Source organism: Podarcis vaucheri (genome assembly GCF_965113315.1).
Source record: "Podarcis vaucheri genome assembly, chromosome: 7".
NCBI lineage: Eukaryota > Metazoa > Chordata > Lepidosauria > Squamata > Lacertidae > Podarcis > Podarcis vaucheri.
Window position 1 is genome coordinate 94273007 of NC_138765.1, and position 19143 is coordinate 94292149.

The following is a 19143-nucleotide window of genomic DNA, read 5'->3' on the forward strand; positions in this document are numbered from 1 at the left end:
CATAGAATCATAGAATCATAGAGTTGGAAGAGACCACAAGGGCCATCAAGTCCAACCCCCTGCCAAGCAGGAAACACCATCAGAGCACTCCTGACATATGGTTGTCAAGCCTCTGCTTAAAGACCTCCAAAGTAGGAGACTCCACCACACTCCTTGGCAGCAAATTCCACTGTCGAACAGCTCTTACTGTCAGGAGGTTCTTCCTAATGTTTTGAGGTACTAAATCTTGAGGTACTAAATGCTTTGAGGTACTAAATCTTGGATCTCTTCACAGGTATACACATCCCTGACATATAACGCCACTCCTCCTCCTTTCTTGTCTGGTCTGTTTCTCTGAAATAGATTGTATCCCCCCATTATTACATTCCAATCGTGGGACTTATCCCACCAGGTTTCAGTGATGCCTATTATGTCATATTTAGTTTGCTGTACCAAGAGCTCAAGCTCATCTTGTTTATTTCCCATGCTTTGCGCATTAGTGTACAGACATTGAAGTCCATTAATCATTCCCCCGTGTCTCTTATTTAAGGATTTTTTCCTCCCACCACTAGGTCCGCGTGCTGTTTGCTCCATTTGGTCTATGACATTTGGATGATCATCTTCATTAATTGATAGACTCCTACCTTCAGGAGCACTGTCTCCCTCCCCCACATTAGTCAGTTTAAAGCCCTCCTGATGAGGTTTCTGAGATTTTTGGCAAAAACATTCCTCCCAACCATTGTGAGGAGCAGCCCATCACTTGCCAGAAGTCCATCTTCAAGAAACTGCAGTCCGTGATCTAAGAATCCAAACCGTTCCTGTTTACACCATTTGCGAAGCCAGCTGTTCACTTCCACTATTTTCCCCTCTCTCCCTGGGCCACGTCGTTCAACTGGGAGGACAGACGAGATGACAATTTGTGCATTTAGTTGCTTCAATTTCCTGCCGAGAGCCTCGTAGTCTCTTTTGATCTTCTGGAGGCTATTGCTTGCAGTGTCATTGGTTCCCACATGAACCAAGAGGAAGGGGTATTTGTCAGTGGGTTTTATGATTCCTTGCAGTCGTTCAGTTACATCTTGGATCTTAGCCCCGGGGAGACAGCACACTTCCCGAGACATCTTGTCAGGCCCACAGATCACTGCTTCTGTTCCCCTCAGTAGGGAATCCCCTATCACCACTACACGCCTCCTCTTGGGTTTGGTCGGGGTTCTTCCGTGAGCTGTCCGTTCCAAGGTCGCCTGCACATTCCCTGAGGACTGACTTTGCTGCTCGTCTTCATATACCTGATCGACTGTAATGAGGGAGAGATCCTCAAATGGAGTCTGCTCTTCGTCTTTCATGCTAGGGGAGAGGACCTCAAAGCGATTGTGTATTTCTAAGCAATCAGAGTGAACCCTGGGCCTCCTACTTCTTTGAGTCACGTTTCTCCATATATCTGGCTCCTGTGTTGGTGAACTATCCTCCTTCTCAGGGGAGTCCCCTGTCTCCTCCTGGGTTGAGACGGTGTGCTCTGTTGCTTCCAAGAAGAGCTCCAGCTCTCTAATTTTTTGGAGCGTAGCTACACGTTCCTCCAGTTGCTGGACTTTGTCTTTTAAGAGGGCAATCAACATGCAATTGCTGCAGGTAAAGCTGCCTGCAACCTTTGGCAAGATGGCAAACATTGCGCAGGAATCGCAGGCGACTGCAGCTGTTCCCTCCCCTTCCATCTTGAGATCGTGTCGTTGGGGTTGGCTACAGAGGTCCTCCATCATAAAAAGCTTGAAGACAGGACAAATAACTTCCCCCACACAAAAAAACACCTAGATCTCCCCCAACAAACGTTTGAGACTAGCTCCCCTAAATCTAAAAGATGCGCCGCTGCCCTGCAAACTCTGATAAGCTCCTCCCACAGCTAATCCCCTGCCTCAACAGAAACCCTGCCCCCTCTGCCTTTACACAGGGAAAACAGCTAATCAGCCACAAAGAAACACACACACACAAGAAAACCCTTTTTGCTCCTTCTTCAACTGATGCCCTGCAAACACTGATAAGCTCCTCCCACAGCTAATCCCCTGCCTCAACAGAAACCCTGCCCCCTCTGACCTTTACACAGGGAAAACAGCTAATCAGCCACAAAGAAACACACACACACAAGAAAACCCTTTTTGCTCCTTCTTCAACTGATGCCCTGCAAACTCTGATAAGCTCCTCTCACAGCTAATCCCCTGCCTCAACAGAAACCCTGCCCCCTCTGACCTTTACACAGGGAAAACAGCTAATCAGCCACAAAGAAACACACACACACAAGAAAACCCTTTTTGCTCCTTCTTCAACTGCTGCCCTGCAAACTCTGATAAGCTCCTCCCACAGCTAATCCCCTGCCTCAACAGAAACCCTGCCCCCTCTGACCTTTACACAGGGAAAACAGCTAATCAGCCACAAAGAAACACACAAGAAAACCCTTTTTGCTCCTTCTTCAACTGCTGCCCTGCAAACTCTGATAAGCTCCTCCCACAGCTAATCCCCTGCCTCAACAGAAACCCTGCCCCCTCTGACCTTTACACAGGGAAAACAGCTAATCAGCCACAAAGAAACACACACACACAAGAAAACCCTTTTTGCTCCTTCTTCAACTGATGCCCTGCAAACTCTGATAAGCTCCTCCCGCAGCTAATCCCCTGCCTCAACAGAAACCCTGCCCCCTCTGACCTTTACACAGGGAAAACAGCTAATTGCAGAGTCAGTTTCTCCGTCACCTCCTGAAACTCCCCATGTGTGTGAGCAACGCAGCCATACGCTTGGAGTTAAGGATTGCATAATTGGAGACTGTCATCTGGAAGCGAGTCTTTGGCTATTGGCTGTCTAGCTGGCATAGGCTTCCCGACCATTACCTTTTCCAGTGCCTCTGGCGGGACGACTTTGTCAATCCGTGGGTAGGAAAAATCCAAGCCAAACTTCTGAGCATCGGAATTTCCCCAGCGGACTCCTTAAAGACGAACTTACGCTCAGCCAAAAGCCTTATAGAGCAAAGATTAGCAGACATTGAAAATCAACACAACCTCGCCCGGGGTGGGGGTGTCTGCTCCCCCAGGTATCACGGAATAACCCCACCACTTGGCCTTCCATCATACATGTCATCTCTTTCATCTGTACCACACCGACTTGCATTTATTCGTGCAAGGTTCAATGTCCTTCCATCGAACCTGCTGAGCCACAGATTTTCCAAGGGTTTGGTGTCTCCGCTATGCGTGTGTGACGGGAAAACTGTTGAATCTCTTCCACATATAATGTTCAACTGTCCCCTACATAGCATAGCCAGGACTAAATTCCTGGGTCCTGTTTTATTGCGCTTGGTTGGCAGGCCTGTTGAGTCACACGCCACACTACTTTTGCAGGACACAGATCCCTCTGTAACTCTGCAGGTGGCGAGATTCCTGAACGCGGTTATCTCACACACAAAAACCACTAAAAAACAACAACATCACCAAAACTAATTGGACAGTTATGATGAGAGTGCATGTCGGATCTCGTCTTCAGTTTTCCTTTTTCTGCGATCCGTCCCTTGGAGCTCCCCGGGCCCCAAGCTGTTATTTGGCTCTGCTCAATGACCCACCCCTGCATCGTGATGTTCTCCTTCTGGTGCCGAATATATCGGTTTTTATGCCTCTGTCCTTTTATGTTTGTACATATTTTATGGGCTAATAGCCGTAAATAAATAATTGAATTGAATGTAGTCTCTTCTTTCCCTTTCATTTCCATTTTTATTGCATTATGGTCTGAAATAGTTTTGGGGAGGATTTCTGTTTTTGTTGTTCTTGTTGCCAATTCCCTATAAGTCCAAATATAATCGATTCTTCCAGCACTCTGGTTTGGTTCAGAAAAGTGACTGAATTGTTTTTCTGATGGATGCTTTAATCTCCAAATGTCTATCAAATCATTATTTTGTACCAAACTGAAAAAATGTTTTAGGCAGCTTCCCTTGATTTGTTATCCTTTTCTTTTCTGTTCTGTCTGTTTCTAGGGAAACCACCCCATTAAATAATTAATATTATTTTTTGGTCCATAAAGTTGGTCCCCTAACTCTTTATAGAAATTCACTTTGTTATCATTTGGTGCATAGATTCCCACTATAATTAGTTTTTCGCCCTGTATTGCCATTTCAACTGCAAAAATTCTTCCTTTATCATCTTTAAATCTTTGGCGTGACTCATATTTTTCCTTTATATACAACTCTACCCCCCTTTTCTTACTTTCATCTGCTGATATATATTCTTTACCGAGTCTTTTATTTTTAAGAATTTTGTTATGTTTTTTCGCGACATGTGTTTCTTGTATGCAAATTACGTCGGTTCTGTTTTGATAGTATGTGTTCAGTTTTATTGTGTTTAATTTTATTGTTTAAACCATTTACATTCCATGATATTATTTCCAACCCCATTGTTGTCAGAAATTAAATACAAAGTTGTTATATTTTTACATTTCTTTCTCCTCTTCTTCTTCCTCCAGTGGTATGTCCTCTTCTTTCCCCCCCAGCTCTTTTCCGTACGTTCTCATAAATTTTCCCATCTCTTGGGGGGGATTTGATTTTGAATTTCTTGTCTTTGTAAAGAAGTGATATTATCTCCGGGAATTCCCACTTGTACCATATTTCATTTCTTCTTAAAATTAAGGTAATGTCTCTATAATCTTCATGTTGGAAAACTAGCCCCATCTGGAGAGGCTGTCTCCTCTCCCTGCTCCCGGAGCTGGTTTACCGGTGATCCGCCTCTGGCTGCGATCCAGAGATCTTGATATAGGCGACATTTCCCAGCGTAGAAAATGCACACCCACTTCTCCCCCTTCGCAGGGGAAAGAAGAGTAGTCAGAAATCTATTTACATATTGTTTATTTCTGACATTACAGCTCTACAGAAAACGTGTCTGATCACTTCAGTTTCCATCCAGCAAGTGACAAAGACTTTCTTTACAAACGCAACAGGAAGGTCTCAAATTACACACTGGACACAGACTCCCAAAGCCTGTGAACTTCCAGGAATTTACTTTCCCACAGCTAGCCATATCACATGATGTCAACAAGCTGGCTGTCTGCAGCTGCGATGTTCTCATATTGTAACACTTCATGGCGTTTCAGAAATCTTTTCGGTGTTTCCTTGTAAATTATAATGAATTTTTCATCTATGTGTAACCTTTTTTCTCGATTTGTTCTTAAAATCAAATATTTCATTTCTCTCGAGTTCAAATATACAAGGCAGTCACCAGGCAGTTTTTTTTACCTCTTTCTGTCTTCTATTTAATCCTAAAAGCCTTATCTATTGTTTTTCCAACTTGGTCTTCCTCTAGTTCTAGCCAATTTGCAATTTCCTTTATCAGTCTTTCCTTTATATTCTCTCCTTCCTGCTCTATTACTCCTCTGAAGTGGAGATTTAATTCCTTCATTTCCATAAAGGCAAGAGCATCCATAGTTTCTTCATGCATTTTAGCTAGATCAGCAATCTCTGGTTTTATCCCCCCCCTTTTTATTTTCTCTAACTGCTTTCTGTGTCTTTTTTACAGTCTCTTCTAGGGTTTGTGTTTTTGTCCTGACCTCTCCTAATTGGCCTCTTAGTTCTGCCACCGATTTATCATTTTCCCCCTCCATTTTATCAAATTTGTTATCTAATTTTTTTTCAGTATCTTTTATATCTTTTATATCTTTTCTAATTTCTGCTAAGGTCTCTGCAATATCTAATTTAAGTTCCTCCTGTTTCAAATTTCTCCTATCTGTTGGTGTGGCTACCAGTCCCTTTTTCCCTTGCGTGCTCATTTTGATTATCTGATTTTCTCCCATTTCCCCCCCTCTGCAGTTCCACTCTCAATATTCCCTGTAGTATTATAAGTTGCCACTAGGTGTTTCACAAGTCAATACAGTACAGTCACAAAAAACCCATTGTAATTATCTTTTTGACCACTTGGTTTTAAGCATGAGGCGCCACAGAGAGACCAAGCGGGAGGTGAACAAAGGATAATGACATCAGCTCCTTTTCAATAGAGTGACGCTCTCTCTTCAGCTGCCAATTCAGCCTATCCAAATTACAAAAGTCCCACCCGCCGTCTTCAGTCTCTTCCCCAACCTGATATCCACACCGCTAGAGAAATCTCAAGCCCCCCCCCCCGAGAAATAAAAAAGGAAAAATAAAAAATAAAGTCCACAAGTCACCAAAGGTATGACACAGCAAAATTCTCCGGAGCCTGCCGAGTCTTCCGGGTCTCCTTGAGCTTATGCCAGTTGGAGAGATCTTTAGAATCCCTCACAGAAATATCACTGGTACTGGAGAGACTAGATACTGTTTTTCTGATCTTTCTTCCTCCGTTTCAAGGTTTCAAAGTTGTGAGGTATCAAAGTTACTTAGTTATTTTCGGCTGAGTCAGTGGGATTCCCCCTTTCGCAGCACACTAGAACCGCTTCTCGATTCAATTTTAAGATTGTTACTCTGTTGCAAATATTGTGTCCATAAAGCTCTTTCCCAGCTATTTCCTCCCCTCCCCAATGGGTCAGAGACGTTTAGCAAATAAATCAGTTATTGTCCTTTTGCAGCAACGTAGTCTTGGTTTTGTAGTAGAAAACTTACAGCTCCATTCTCATGCCAGCAGAGAGATGGACTCCCCCTTTTTACGTTTCCTCTGTCTTCAAAACCGGTTGTCGCCAAATAATTCCAAATTTATTCTTACTTTGTTTTGGATTGTCCTTTTATATTGGGAAATCAGCTGCCTTTTGCCATCAGAACTTGAGGCTTCTCTTAACAGGAGTAGCGATTAAACCCCCTATGCACCCGCGCCTCCATCCCCTGAGCTTCCGAGCCTTTTTACAGGATCTTTACCCTGGGGGAGATACACCAGGGGTGCCGCTGGGTCCCCAGCACCCAAAACTCCCTTTTGGGGTTTTTCTGGAGCTCACAGCGCCTTTGTGAAGCTCCAATCTCCTGTTAAACTCGGATTTCCCCGTAGAGGCTAAATCCGCGTCAGTAATGGCTCCCACAGCCGACCAGAAGTCTGCTTTGCACCTTCTTTCAGTGTGATGTGTCCTTGCACTCTGATAATGCCTGCTTCTCTGAATGGAAGGAGGGGAGTAGGTGTAAAAGCTAGCTGACTGCACGAAGGCAACATTTACATTTGTTGCCCCCTCCACTTTTGGCCTTAGCCCCACCCACCACTAGCATGAAGGTATTTCTTCATTCATTCACTTATTTATTTCTCAATGTATATGCCACTCAACTGGCATGGGCATTGAACCTTAATTCAAACTCGGGGTTGGGATAGTGTCCTCCATTACATCAGTAACAGGCTGTTTTGGGAGCAGAGGAACAAACAACCGACTGTGTAGCTTATACACAGGACATAGGAAGCAGTGTATATTTAAAGCAGTTGTCATATCAATTGCCATGGATTTCCCCTCAAAGAACCTGGGAACTGTAGTCTTTGAGGGTGCTGAGAATTGCTAGGAGGCCACCCCATTATTCATCTCACAACTACAATTCCTAGAGTTCCCTTGGAAGAGGAAGAGGCTATTAAACCACTTTGAGAACTGAAGCTCTGTGAGGGGAATGGGGGTTTCCTAACAACTCTCAGTCCCCTTAACAAACTGCAAAGTGCCCAGCAGTCCTTGTGGGGAGCCGGGATTGTTTAAAGTGGCATGATACTGCTTCAAATGTATAGTGCAGAAGTAGCCTTATGCCAAATCTGATCACTGGTCCTTCTAGCTTTGCATTATCTACTCTGACTGGCAGTGTCTCTTCAGGGCTTCAAGGAGCAGTTTTTCCCAGCCGTTCCTGGAGGCACCAGCAATTGAACCTGGGACCTTCTGCCTGCAAAGCAAATTCTCCACCCCTGTGCTGCAATTCTTCCCCAGCTCTGTCCTCCAACAGAGAAGAATGGCTTCAGTATCTGCTGCCTGAAGCAGTTCCCTCACTTTGTCCAATGGCAGGCCCTGCCAGCCCTGTCTGACCACAGAGGCTCTTCCTCTGCTACTGGCAAGATGCCACAGATGATGAGCGCTCACCACATGGCTGCATGCACCCCACAATTATAGTTGCCATTGGCCACTTTGAGGATAAATGTGAAAGATAAACCATTAAGGGCACCTCCCTTACCTAGTTTAGGAAGTGAGGCCCAAGCTGGAGGTGGGTCTGGAAGTGGAGTGAGAAAGAGTGGCTGGGGAAACCCGGCCAGATTGTTGGAGTATAAATAAATTGCTGTTGTTGTAGCTAAAGGTGAGAATGCCTGTTGGGCATAATTATGTAATAAAACTATTTCTTATTCAGCTCACCTGACCTGCTTTTGTTCTCTTGCAGAGACCAACCTGAGTTCCCTAAAGCAGTCACACCTGGATAGTTCTCCTGTGGTGTCTTCGCCCCATCAGAGAAGAGACTCTGACAGGTACTGCCAGCTCTGCACAGCTTGGTTTAATAACCCAATGATGGCACAGCAACACTATGACGGGAAGAAGCACAAAAAGAATGCGGCCAGGGCAGATTTACTAGAGCAACTAGGGAAGACGCTGGATCTAGGCGAGTTAAGAGGTAAGAGCCTTTGGTTTTCTAAAAGCATCAATGTGGGAACCCCCTGTGTGCTCTCCCCAGTCCTCCAAGCGTCCATGTAGCAAGCCATTGGGAGGGCTCCATGCGATTCCAGTGATTTCCATCACACTAGTTGAATGCCCTACCCCAGGGGCTCAAGGCATCTTAGGGTGCAGCATCTGTCTGTCTGTCTGTCTGTCTGTCTGTCTGTCTCTCTTTTCCTGGGGATGTGATGTGAGATCTATGAGGTCTGCTGCCTCATAGGAGTGAGTGATGTTTGCCTCCAGTTATGTGCTTCTTATATTGAGGAAGAGTTGTGGCTCAGTGGAAAAGCACAGAGGGGGCTGGGAGAGAAGTCTGTCTGAAACCTGGAAAGCCAGGCGGTGCCACTAGGCTCTGATTCAGTACAAGGCAGCTTCCTATCTACATACCCTCCAACATTCATCAGATGAAAATAGGGGCATTTCTCACTCCCCCCTGGCCGCAACTGACCCTCCTTGGCCCCCATTTTTTGTCATTGTCCCCTGCAAAGCATTTCCTATCAGAAGAAGGGCAAATGTTGCCACCACTAGTCCAAAGGGATACATCACACACCCCTTCACCATCCTGAGAAAAACCCTTAATCTTGATTTGATTTGATTCTTTGGTAGATTTACAAAAATAAAAAAAACACACTCCTAAATTAATCTTATAAAGGGGCAGAAATAGATGCAGACACACAAAGCATTTTTTAAATAAAGAAAATCAAGATTGCACTCTGCTGCCCCATTTTCCCCGCCCAGGGCAGCCCTGCCTTCTGTCTGCACCTCAGGGCTGGCGCCTCATGCGAGACTGGGCGTCAGCAGCAAAAGCAGCCTCTCCTCCTCCTCCTCGCCTGCTCTCCAGCATCTGCCACAAGGTGCCCAAGGGAGGAGGCCATGGAGAGGCTCCACCGCAGCCGCAGCTGCTGCTGCTGCCACTGCTGTTGCTCAGGACAAGCACCAGTTCAACCTCCTCCCTGAGCTTGGCGAAATAGGGACATTCTGGGATCAAATCAGAAGCTGGGAAGGCTTCCATAATTCTGGGACACTTGGAAGGTATGTATCTATGTTCCTAATGCTTGGGAAAGGGCTGCTGTAGCTTAGTGGTAAACCATCTGCTCTGCATGCAGAAGGTTCAGGCCTCCTGCAGATGCCATCTTATTAGGAGGTCTGTTCCACACAATCAGGCATTTAGTGTTGTGACACCTGCCCTTTGGGATGCCCTCCCCTTGAATATCCAAAAAGTGCCATCTTTGTTGTCTTTTCAGTGCATACAAGACCTTCCTCTTTCTCATTCTGCATGTGTACAGCAATTGTTTTCAAGATGCTTTTATTACCTTACCACTTGTTGTTCACCAGCCCAGGCTCCTTGTTATTAGTAGATAATAAATGTAAATGAATCATCAGCTCCAGGTGGGGCTGGGAGAGACCCAGCCTCAAGCCCTGGAGAGTCGACAGTCAGTGCTTAGACAAGGCTTAGCTTGGGGGCTGGATTCAGTAGAAGGCGGCTTCCTATACTCCTTGATGTCGTGGTGCATCTGCTTCGCACGCAGGAGCTCTCAGCTTAAATCCTTGTCATCCCTGAGCTGGCTGGAATAGACCTTTATCTGAAACCCTGGAGAGCCACTGCCAGTCAGTGCAGACAGTACCGAGCTAGATGGGCCAGTGGTCTGACTCAGTATAAGGCAGGTTCCTATGTGTGAATTGCCTTCAGACACTTCTGGTGGGTCTTGCCCGGGGCCACTAATGAACCATTGATGGGGCTTTATGCATCCCACAGACCACAGGTTAGGCACCCTTGGTCTAGAATATCCTACTTTAGGACGGCTGCAGACTGAAGAATACGGCCCATTTTCTACCTTGTTCCCACAAACTCCCAGCAGGTGAGGTCTCCCTGGGGGAGGGAGGGTCTGCAGCCACTTTTGCCAAGGCCCATTCATTCCTCATTTTTACAGGAACTGCCCACCGAATTCCCTTCCTTCTCCGCTGAAATCTGTTAATTATGTAAAATCTTGACAAAACACATCTCATGAGTTGGGGAAACATGCTTTCCCCTTTCCCTTTAACTTCCTGCAGTCAAGTACTATTAGCTGGAAGCCCATCAAATATGGAATGTTTTATCCATTTATGTCTCACTAAAGGGATTTGAAAACAGAAGGGTTTCCTAGTGCTACATTATATATAGTTTTTTTTAATGTGCTGTGTTCCTTTCCCCTTTCCCTGCCTGATTCTAGATGAATCTCCTGTTATTAAATCCTTCTTGAATGGGTGGCATCCTTCCCTCTGGAACAAGCACATGCCACAAGTGTTCTTCAGAATATATGTAAAACACAGAGATTGAAGCATTCTCCTCTCATCTGCCCCAAGGCAGCAAATTTAGCAACATAACCCCTAACAGTATGATTATATGTGAGATGGAAATAGGTGGTTCTCTTTTATTTGCTGCGTCTCCTGCCTCGGGCAGAATTTCCTTTTATGTCTTATTCCAGAAAAACCAACAGCCTTGACCCAGAGACCCCCGTGGGCCTTATTCTCCAGTGCCCTCTGGTGCAAAACTCTTGCAACTGCAGCATGAAGTGGCTTCCTGGGCTTCTTTCCTCTATGTTAGAGTGGTTTAAGACTATGCTGCCCATTGCTTTAACCTTCCCTTGGGATGCACAGGTGGTTGCCAAGGGAGTCTTGAGCTCCTGCCCAGCACCTTCGTATTAAATGCCTTGAATGATCCAAGTCTACTTGAGTCAATAGGGGTGTATGGTGTGTTGGGGGAGGGGTAGTACCTCTGGTGGGGGACATGCCATGCTCCTTCTGGGATAGTTTGTCCTCACCCTGCTCCCAGCTCTCACCTGTGGCTCCAGGAAGCTGTCAGCAGGTGACAGCAGCCACACCCCAGGGAATGTCTTTGACTGGACGGCTAAACCAGGTGAGGGAAGCCGATGGGTTTCAAACTCTTGGTGAGTTAAAGACTTCCCTGAATGTGAAGACAGGTGCTGGCAGATTGAGCAGAGGAGACCAATAGTGGGTCCAGCAGTCAAGAAGGTTGTTTCTGCATGTGCTGTAAATAATAATAATAATAATAATAATAATAATAATAATAATAATAATAATAATTAATAAACAACTTTTATTTGTATCTCGCCCTCCCCAGGAAGTGAGGGACAAGTGGGGCTCGTCCATCTGGGAAGGGAGCCCATCTAGGAGAAGGAGAACTCTGCTCCTTAACCTCTGCTGCCTTGCAGGGTATCTTCAGGAGAAGAAAAGGCTCAGGAGTAAACCCTCCACAAATCCAGAGTGGCATCCCTAAGATGGCTGGATGGCGCCGTGTGCGCCCCTTTCCAGCAACTGTGGCAAACATTGGTGCCAAACATTCTGCTTTCCTTTGGACCACATCAGAGAGGCCAAAAAGGGTGTCTTCCTGTTTGGTCAGCCCAGAATCTCCGTCCACACAGCCCAGACTTGCACATCGGGGAGATCACAGAGTGGTGTGACTTCACCCCTGGAGGCACAGTCCATTGTCTCTCGAGACAGAGGGATGGCAGCAACAACCTCTATCTAGTCATTGTTTCCTGCTTGGCAGGGGGTTGGACTCGATGGCCCTTGTGGTCTCTTCCAACTCTATGATACTATGATTCTATATCAACCCTGATTTGCTCCTAGTGTTCCATGGCCAACTACGGGCTCATCCACACTTCCACTTGTCATGAGTTTGAGTGGTTTACCATTTGCCCCTCTACTTTCCCCAGGAAAGTACCCTGATGAATTGGAAGAAACTGGATTGGCATTCATCCCAATACAGTGGTAAACAGTGGGGTTTTCCCAGGGAAAAGGGGCAGTACAAGAGGAAGTGTGGATGGGCCCTATGACAATGGGAACAGAAGCAATATAGCTCTTAGGAGCAGGTGATGGGGCCAGGCAGAAGGGAAATGAGGGAGGCTGAAAAGAAAGGGGACTCTTAGGACCTGAGGCAGCAAAATGTTGGACAACAAGAGAGAGAGAGTGAGAGAGAGAGCGCGCGCACATGTCAGAAAGATCTCAGTGCAATCTAATAAAACTAAGTTTTGCTCACTGGTGCAAAATAGCCTCTTAAAAACTAGTACAGAGCAGATGTGTCAAGTGTCCCTGAGAAAGGGTTTCCACAATGTGGATGGCTAGCTGAAAAGCCTTTGCCTCATAACTGCAGTGATATAATAAAAAATGGAAAGTATTATTATTATTATTATTATTATTATTATTATTATCATCATCATCCTCATTATCATCCGTGTCATTAATTTATTGATCACCTTCTAAGACACCATCTCAATTAGATTTATATATAATTGAAAACTGTTAAAAACACAGACACTTTTGAAACAATACTAAAACCATAACAAGTGGACACTTACAGATAGGTAGCCGTGTTGGTCTGCCATAGTCAAAATAAAAAAATTCCTTCCAGTAGCACCTTAAAGACCAACTAAGTTAGTCCTTGGTATGAGCTTTCGTGTGCATGCACACGAAAGCTCATACCAAGAACTAACTTAGTTGGTCTTTAAGGTGCTACTGGAAGGAATTTTTTTATTAAGTGGACACTTGTGATAAAAAACTATTTATCAAGCCAGGAAAGACTTGAACTGGACAGCCTTTGAGCAGACATTTCTTAGTAAAGTAAGACACATGGCTACCATATTTTCCAGTATTAACTAAAATGAACCCAAAATAATGTAAGGCGTTTCAGCTTATTCCTAATTTCTTTTATTCAGTCTCTTAAAAAAAAAAAGACAAAAAGTGGAAATGAATAAGTAAAAATCCCCCTGAAGAACATAACTTTCTATGCATGTAGCACATGTCCACATTCCAGAAAAATCAAATGCTTTGCTTGATCATGAGACCTGTGAAGATTTCTGGGTGGTTCTGCAAAGAACTGACGCATCTTTCCGATTACAATCCAGCACAAATATCTCTCTTGAATTTTTCCCAAAGGTTTTCACATCTGCCAAGTCAATTTCTCTTGCTCTAATAGCCAGAAGATCTAAGTAACAACAACCGGGTGGGGGTGGGGGAATCTCACCCTAATTCTACCAACTGACAGCTTTTTCTGCCTGTTGACAAGCTTCAAAGTTTTGTAACAATCTGTCCCTGAGCAATACAAGAAAAAATGTTTTTGTTTTGCTTTTGTTTTCCCAATGAGTTGCTTCACTTGAACAATGTTTACAGGCCCAGCTGTATTTAATTTTATATGAAACATCCTCTCCAGTTTTGATAACACTGTCATTCTTCAGAAATAGTCATCGCTTCCCAAATCTAACATTTGGGATTTCATCAGTTTAATTAAATAATGATGCCATTGCACCTATAACTCCATGCCCAGGCAGTATGAAGGTTCATTCCCTTGTGATGAGAGGAATCCTGGAGGCTTTATGGCATTTTTGTAAGATCTGTTTATTTCTAGATAATAATAAAAAAGGTAAAGGACCCCTGGACAGTTAAGTCCAGTCAAAGGCTACTCTGGGGTTGTGGTGCTCATCTCACTTTCAGGCCAAGGGAGCCGGCGTTTGTCTACAGACAGCTTTCCTGGTCATGTGGCCAGCAGGACTAAACCACTTTTAGCTCAACGGGACATCGTGACAGAAACCAGAGCACACAGAAAACGCTGTTTACCGTATTTTTCGCACCATAGGAAGCACTTTTTCCCTCCTAAAAAGCAAGGGAAAATGTGTGTGCGTCCTATGGAACGAATGCAGGGGGGAGGCAGGCGGGAAAAGCCCCCAAGAGCCGCACACAAGCTCCGTGCGCTCTTGCGGGCTTTTCAACAGGAGGGAGAAGGGACTGACTGGCGGCATCAGTCCCTTCTCCCGCCTCCCAGGAAAGCCAGGAGAAGCCGTGCAGCCCTTTTAAAAGGCGCGCGGCTTCTGCCAGTTTTGCGGGAGGTGGGGGAATCCCCCCGCCTCCCAGGAGAAGCCGTGCAGCCCTTTTAAAAGGCGCGCGGCTTCTGCCGGTTTTGCGGGAGGTGGGGGAATTTCCTCACCTCTCACAAAAGCCAGGAGAAGCCGCGATCCCTTTAAAGGGTTTGCACGGCTTCTGCGGGCTTTTGGGAGAGGTGAGGGAATCCCCCCACCTCCCAGTAAAGCCAGGAAAGCCCTGTGCAGCCCCTCCGCCAAGGAGAGGCTGCACGGGGCTAAAGGGGAAGCCAAAACAGCGAGCGGGATCCATCCCGCTCGCTGCCTTGGCTTCCTCCATAGCTGCGCGCAGCCCCTCTGCCAAGGAGAGGCTGCACGGGGCTATGGATTCTTCAGCCCCACGCAGCCTCTCCTTGCCGGAGGGAGAGGCTGCACGGGGCTAAAGGGGAAGCCAAAACAGCGAGCGGGATCCATCCCGTTCGCTGCCTTGGCTTCCTCCATAGCTGCGCGCAGCCCCTCTGCCAAGGAGAGGCTGCACGGGGCTATGGATTCTTTAGCCCCACGCAGCCTCTCCCGGGAGGGAGAGACTGCACGGGGCTAGGGGAAGCCAAAACAGCGAGCGGGATCCATCCCGCTCGCTGCCTTGGCTTGATCCATAGCTGCACGCAACCCCTCCGGCAGGGAGAGGTTGTGTGCAGCCTGTACGCTGCTCTTTGGGGCTGCGGGGGGGGGAATATTTTTTTTCTTGAATTCCCCCCCTAAAAACTGGGTGCGCCCTATGGTCCGGTGCGCCCTATGGTGCGAAAAATACGGTACATTCCCGCCGGAGTGGTACCTGTTTATCTACTTGCACTTTGACGTCCTTTTGAACTGCTAGGTTGGCAGGAAGAAGAAGAAGAAGAGTTTGGATTTGATATCCAGCTTTATCACTACCCGAAGGAGTCTCAAAGTGGCTAACATTCTCCTTTCCCTTCCTCCCCCACAACAAACATTCTGTGAGGTGAGTGGGGCTGAGAGACTTCAGAGAAGTGTGACTAGCCCAAGGTCACCCAGCAGCTGCATGTGGAGGAGCGGAGATGCGAACCCGATTCCCCAGATTATGAATCTATCTTGGGGAGAGGGAATTCAATTCAATTCTCATTTAGAGGTCCTTCTGAACCAAAACACAGCCATCCTCCAAAATTAATTTATCTCAAAATTTTGCAACACAGTACTCCGGTCAAGTACTACATACAGAAATGCACGCAATATGGTAAAATGTGCATAAAAATGCCTATTAGTGAAAATAAATAAAAATGCTTTATATTAGAAGAAATTGCTTTGAAAACTTGCATATTGGGGAAAATTGTGTACAGAAATATGTATATAAAGGGAAATTAGCAGTGAAATGCTGATGGATTTTCATGAGAGGATTTTTTAATACTGAATTTAAGATGGGAAAAATGAGAGATTGATAGATTCATCCCTTCTTACATGGTTACTTCCAGAGAAGCCAGCTAAAGAACTCAAGGGGATCCAGATTGTATTTATTATGATAAATCATACCAGGACATCTCTGGCTATGTGAAGCAATATAGAAATATAAGAAATTAAGCGGAAACAATACGTAAAGCTGAGTGATAAAGATTGGTGCTGCTTTGACCAGATTTGTGGGGAACTTGGTAAATTAGGCCATAAACTTAATATTCCAGCATTGCATCAGACTTTGTGCTTGCCCTAGTTTCTTCTTCACATTCGTGGCCAGCAGCAAGTTTGTTTATTTTTTTTTTTTATTCCTTTCAAAGGAGCCTCAGGTGGCAAACAACAAAAGATTAAAGAATGGAAGCATTTTTAAAAACTTAAATCCATTTCAGTACAGGTGCAGACTGGGAAAGATCTCTACTTAAAAGGTTTGTGGGAAGAGGAAGGTCTTCAGCAGGTGCTTAAAAGGCAACAGAGGCAGCGCCTGCCTAATCTCCAAGGGGAGGACGTTCCAAAGGGTAGATGCCACAACACTCAAAGCCCAAGTCCTGAATTTTGTGGACTGCCTGATAAGATGGTACCTGTAGAAGGCCCTCACCTGCAGAGTGCAGCAAATAGTTGAGTATATAATGAGAGACAATCTTTCAAATATTGTATTTTCAAACACTATTCTACAGATATTGAGGGCCACTTGGAGAAGTGAGTGAGGGGGTGGGGAGGGACAGTGCCTAAGTTCACAAAGTAGCCTGCCAACAAGATCTGTTTGCATGAGGGTTGAAGGAGGAGATCCATGACAGCCTACTGTTACAAGCACATCGGCAGGGGGTAAAGTTGGCAACCAAAATGAAAGATTTTTATTTTTTTTCCTATCCAGTTTCCAATTTACTATGCAAGATGCTCCATATAAACTCCTGGTTCTCCTTTGGAACAACTTTCTGAGAGAGAGCCTCCGTGGACCTGCCTTCCCTAGCCCTAGTGACCTCTAGATATTTTGAGCTCCGTCCAATAAACATATGGAGGGTGCTAAGTTGGAGAAGGCTGCCTTAAGTGTTATGGATGATGATTATTATTCCATTTATATCCCATCTTCCCTGAAAGGAGCATAAGGTGACACGTATTGGGTCCCCTGCCTCCATCTTCCCCCACAGCAACCTTTGGAGGTTGATTAGGCTGAGAGACAGTGACTAGCTCAAGGTTGCCTCCTTGTGCAAGAGGAGCTTGAGAAATAAATACTCTATAAACAAATATAGCTACTTCCTCTCTTCAGGACTACCTGAGGGCCCCTCCAGATGGGTGTTTTTCTGCTGGTGTAGGCAATAACATGCCGTGGAGACATTCATTGTGCATCAGTGGTGGGTCTATACTGGACCATTGACACATCACTGCCCTTTGTTAGCTCTTCTGTGATGCATCCCCCAATGTGTCTGTCTGCACTGTTGCCCTATGGTGAGGCAAAGCAAAAGTGGGATAAAAAGAACGGAACCTCCAGGAACATTTGTGGTATGAAAAGTTGCAGGCTATAATCAGGAAGTGACAGGGCATGTAACAGAAACAAAGTGGTATGTCCTCTCCAAAACTTTCTCAGGCACCAACAGTATTGAAAATGGGGTCAGGTGTAACTGCCCCAGGACCACGATGGGCACAATTCATCATGAACACACAATAAAAAAGACGTCTAGAGGGCATTCCTGCCCCAATCTCTCTTTCTCTCTCTCTCTCTCTCTCCACCCTTCTTTTCCTTGGTGGCTCTACTCTTTCTCGGCTTTTGCTGGATGAAGCAATGCATAAAGCAGAAGAAGTGATGGGGTGAATTATTTATTAATATCTGCAAAGCTATTTGATTTGTTAGTGCCGGGTGTTATAAAACCTTTAAAAAAAAAAAAAGCTTCAGTTTCTTAGAAGCTGTTTAATATGGGAAAGAGTGTTAACTACCATAATCCTCTTTTATAAATCTGATATCAGCCTCACGATTCACGATGTCCTCTTTAAGTGCCTCTTTTGATTTAACTGGTTTAGCACAGGTCAAGATTTAAAGAAGCATTTTAAAGGCATGGCATTCTCTATTTGTTTACCCTGCCTTTAAAAAATAAGCCTGCCACATGTGTATGTGGGGGGGGGCACATACACACACAATCAAGGAGAAAACCTGCATGCAGTACGGGGGGGGGCAGGGGCAAAATGTGGGTGAGTATTACTTCTGCACAGGGAGTGACATTTCAGCCACACAAACACCAGAGATTTCTATATTATTTTTACGGTCATACCTCAGATTACAGATGCTTCAGGTTGTGTGTTTTTGGGTTGCGTGATTTGGGTTTTGGTGATCTGGGTTTTGGTGATCTGGGTTTTGGTGATCGCGCATGCGCAGAAGAACTAAATCGTGCTTTATGCATGTGCAGAAGTGCCGAATCGCAACGTAAGATGGCTTTCACACCCACACATACTCTCAGTTTAAAATAAATTATAGTCAGAGGACAGGGTGGGTCCTCTGGGGGGGGCGCACACGCACCTTCAGCATGTGATGGAAACCCCCTAGTGAATGTCCCAGATACACCTCTGTAGGCAGGGAATTCCACAGCTCAGGGGCTGCCACAGAGAATCCCCTCCCCCAGGCTGCTCCATGCAAGCTTCTGAAGGCAGTGGAAATACCAAGAGGGTTCCCTCTAGCAAGCTTAACTCCTGAGTTCAGCCAGGCAGAAGTACTCAAGGAGGGCGTTGTGCAGGCCGGAAGAGAGGGGAGGTATGGCTTAGGGAGAAAGAATGACCTAGGGCTAGGCAGAGAAGTCTGGAGGACCACAGTTGACTCCTAGACCTGAGATTTCCCACCCCAATGCATATATTGTTCCTGTTCTGTAAAATAGGTCCTCACGTTGGACTCTGCTGCATTTGCCCTCCACCCTTACCTTGGAGAGATTGGTAGAAGGATATCCAGGGTCCCTCTGTCAGTGAATGAGCAGCTTCAGATGGCTCCCCACCAGTGTGTTCAAAGAGGATGCATTCAGTGTGACATTTACAAAGTTTATATTAAAAATGTATCCGCAGAGTACAGACGTGTTTTTAATTTTACAAGACTGCAGTTCAGGCTTCCGAGGAAGGAAGAGCCTCGTGCCATGCAGGGCAGATTTGTGCCCTTGACCAAAGTGCTGGCAGGACGTGGCCTCTGTGTGACGTCCATCCTGGCAAGGAGCTGCATCTGCTTTGGCCACATTGCAGGGACTGTTTCCTTGCCACCACCAGCCGCCAGGAGGAATATGTTGTGCTGGCTCCATTTGGTACT

At 45.7% G+C, this 19143-nt stretch overlaps 1 protein-coding gene across 4 annotated transcripts in view; it reads left to right on the plus strand.

The window, feature by feature from the left end:
* ZMAT4 (zinc finger matrin-type 4) overlaps positions 1 to 19143 on the plus strand; it is a 286981-nt gene that overhangs the window by 215740 nt on the left and 52098 nt on the right. For all 4 annotated transcript variants that reach the window (XM_082230608.1, XM_082230606.1, XM_082230605.1 and 1 more), the window contains one exon: positions 8285 to 8512. In XM_082230608.1, coding sequence (XP_082086734.1) covers positions 8285 to 8512 — 228 coding nt within the window. The remainder of the gene's footprint in view (positions 1 to 8284; positions 8513 to 19143) is intronic.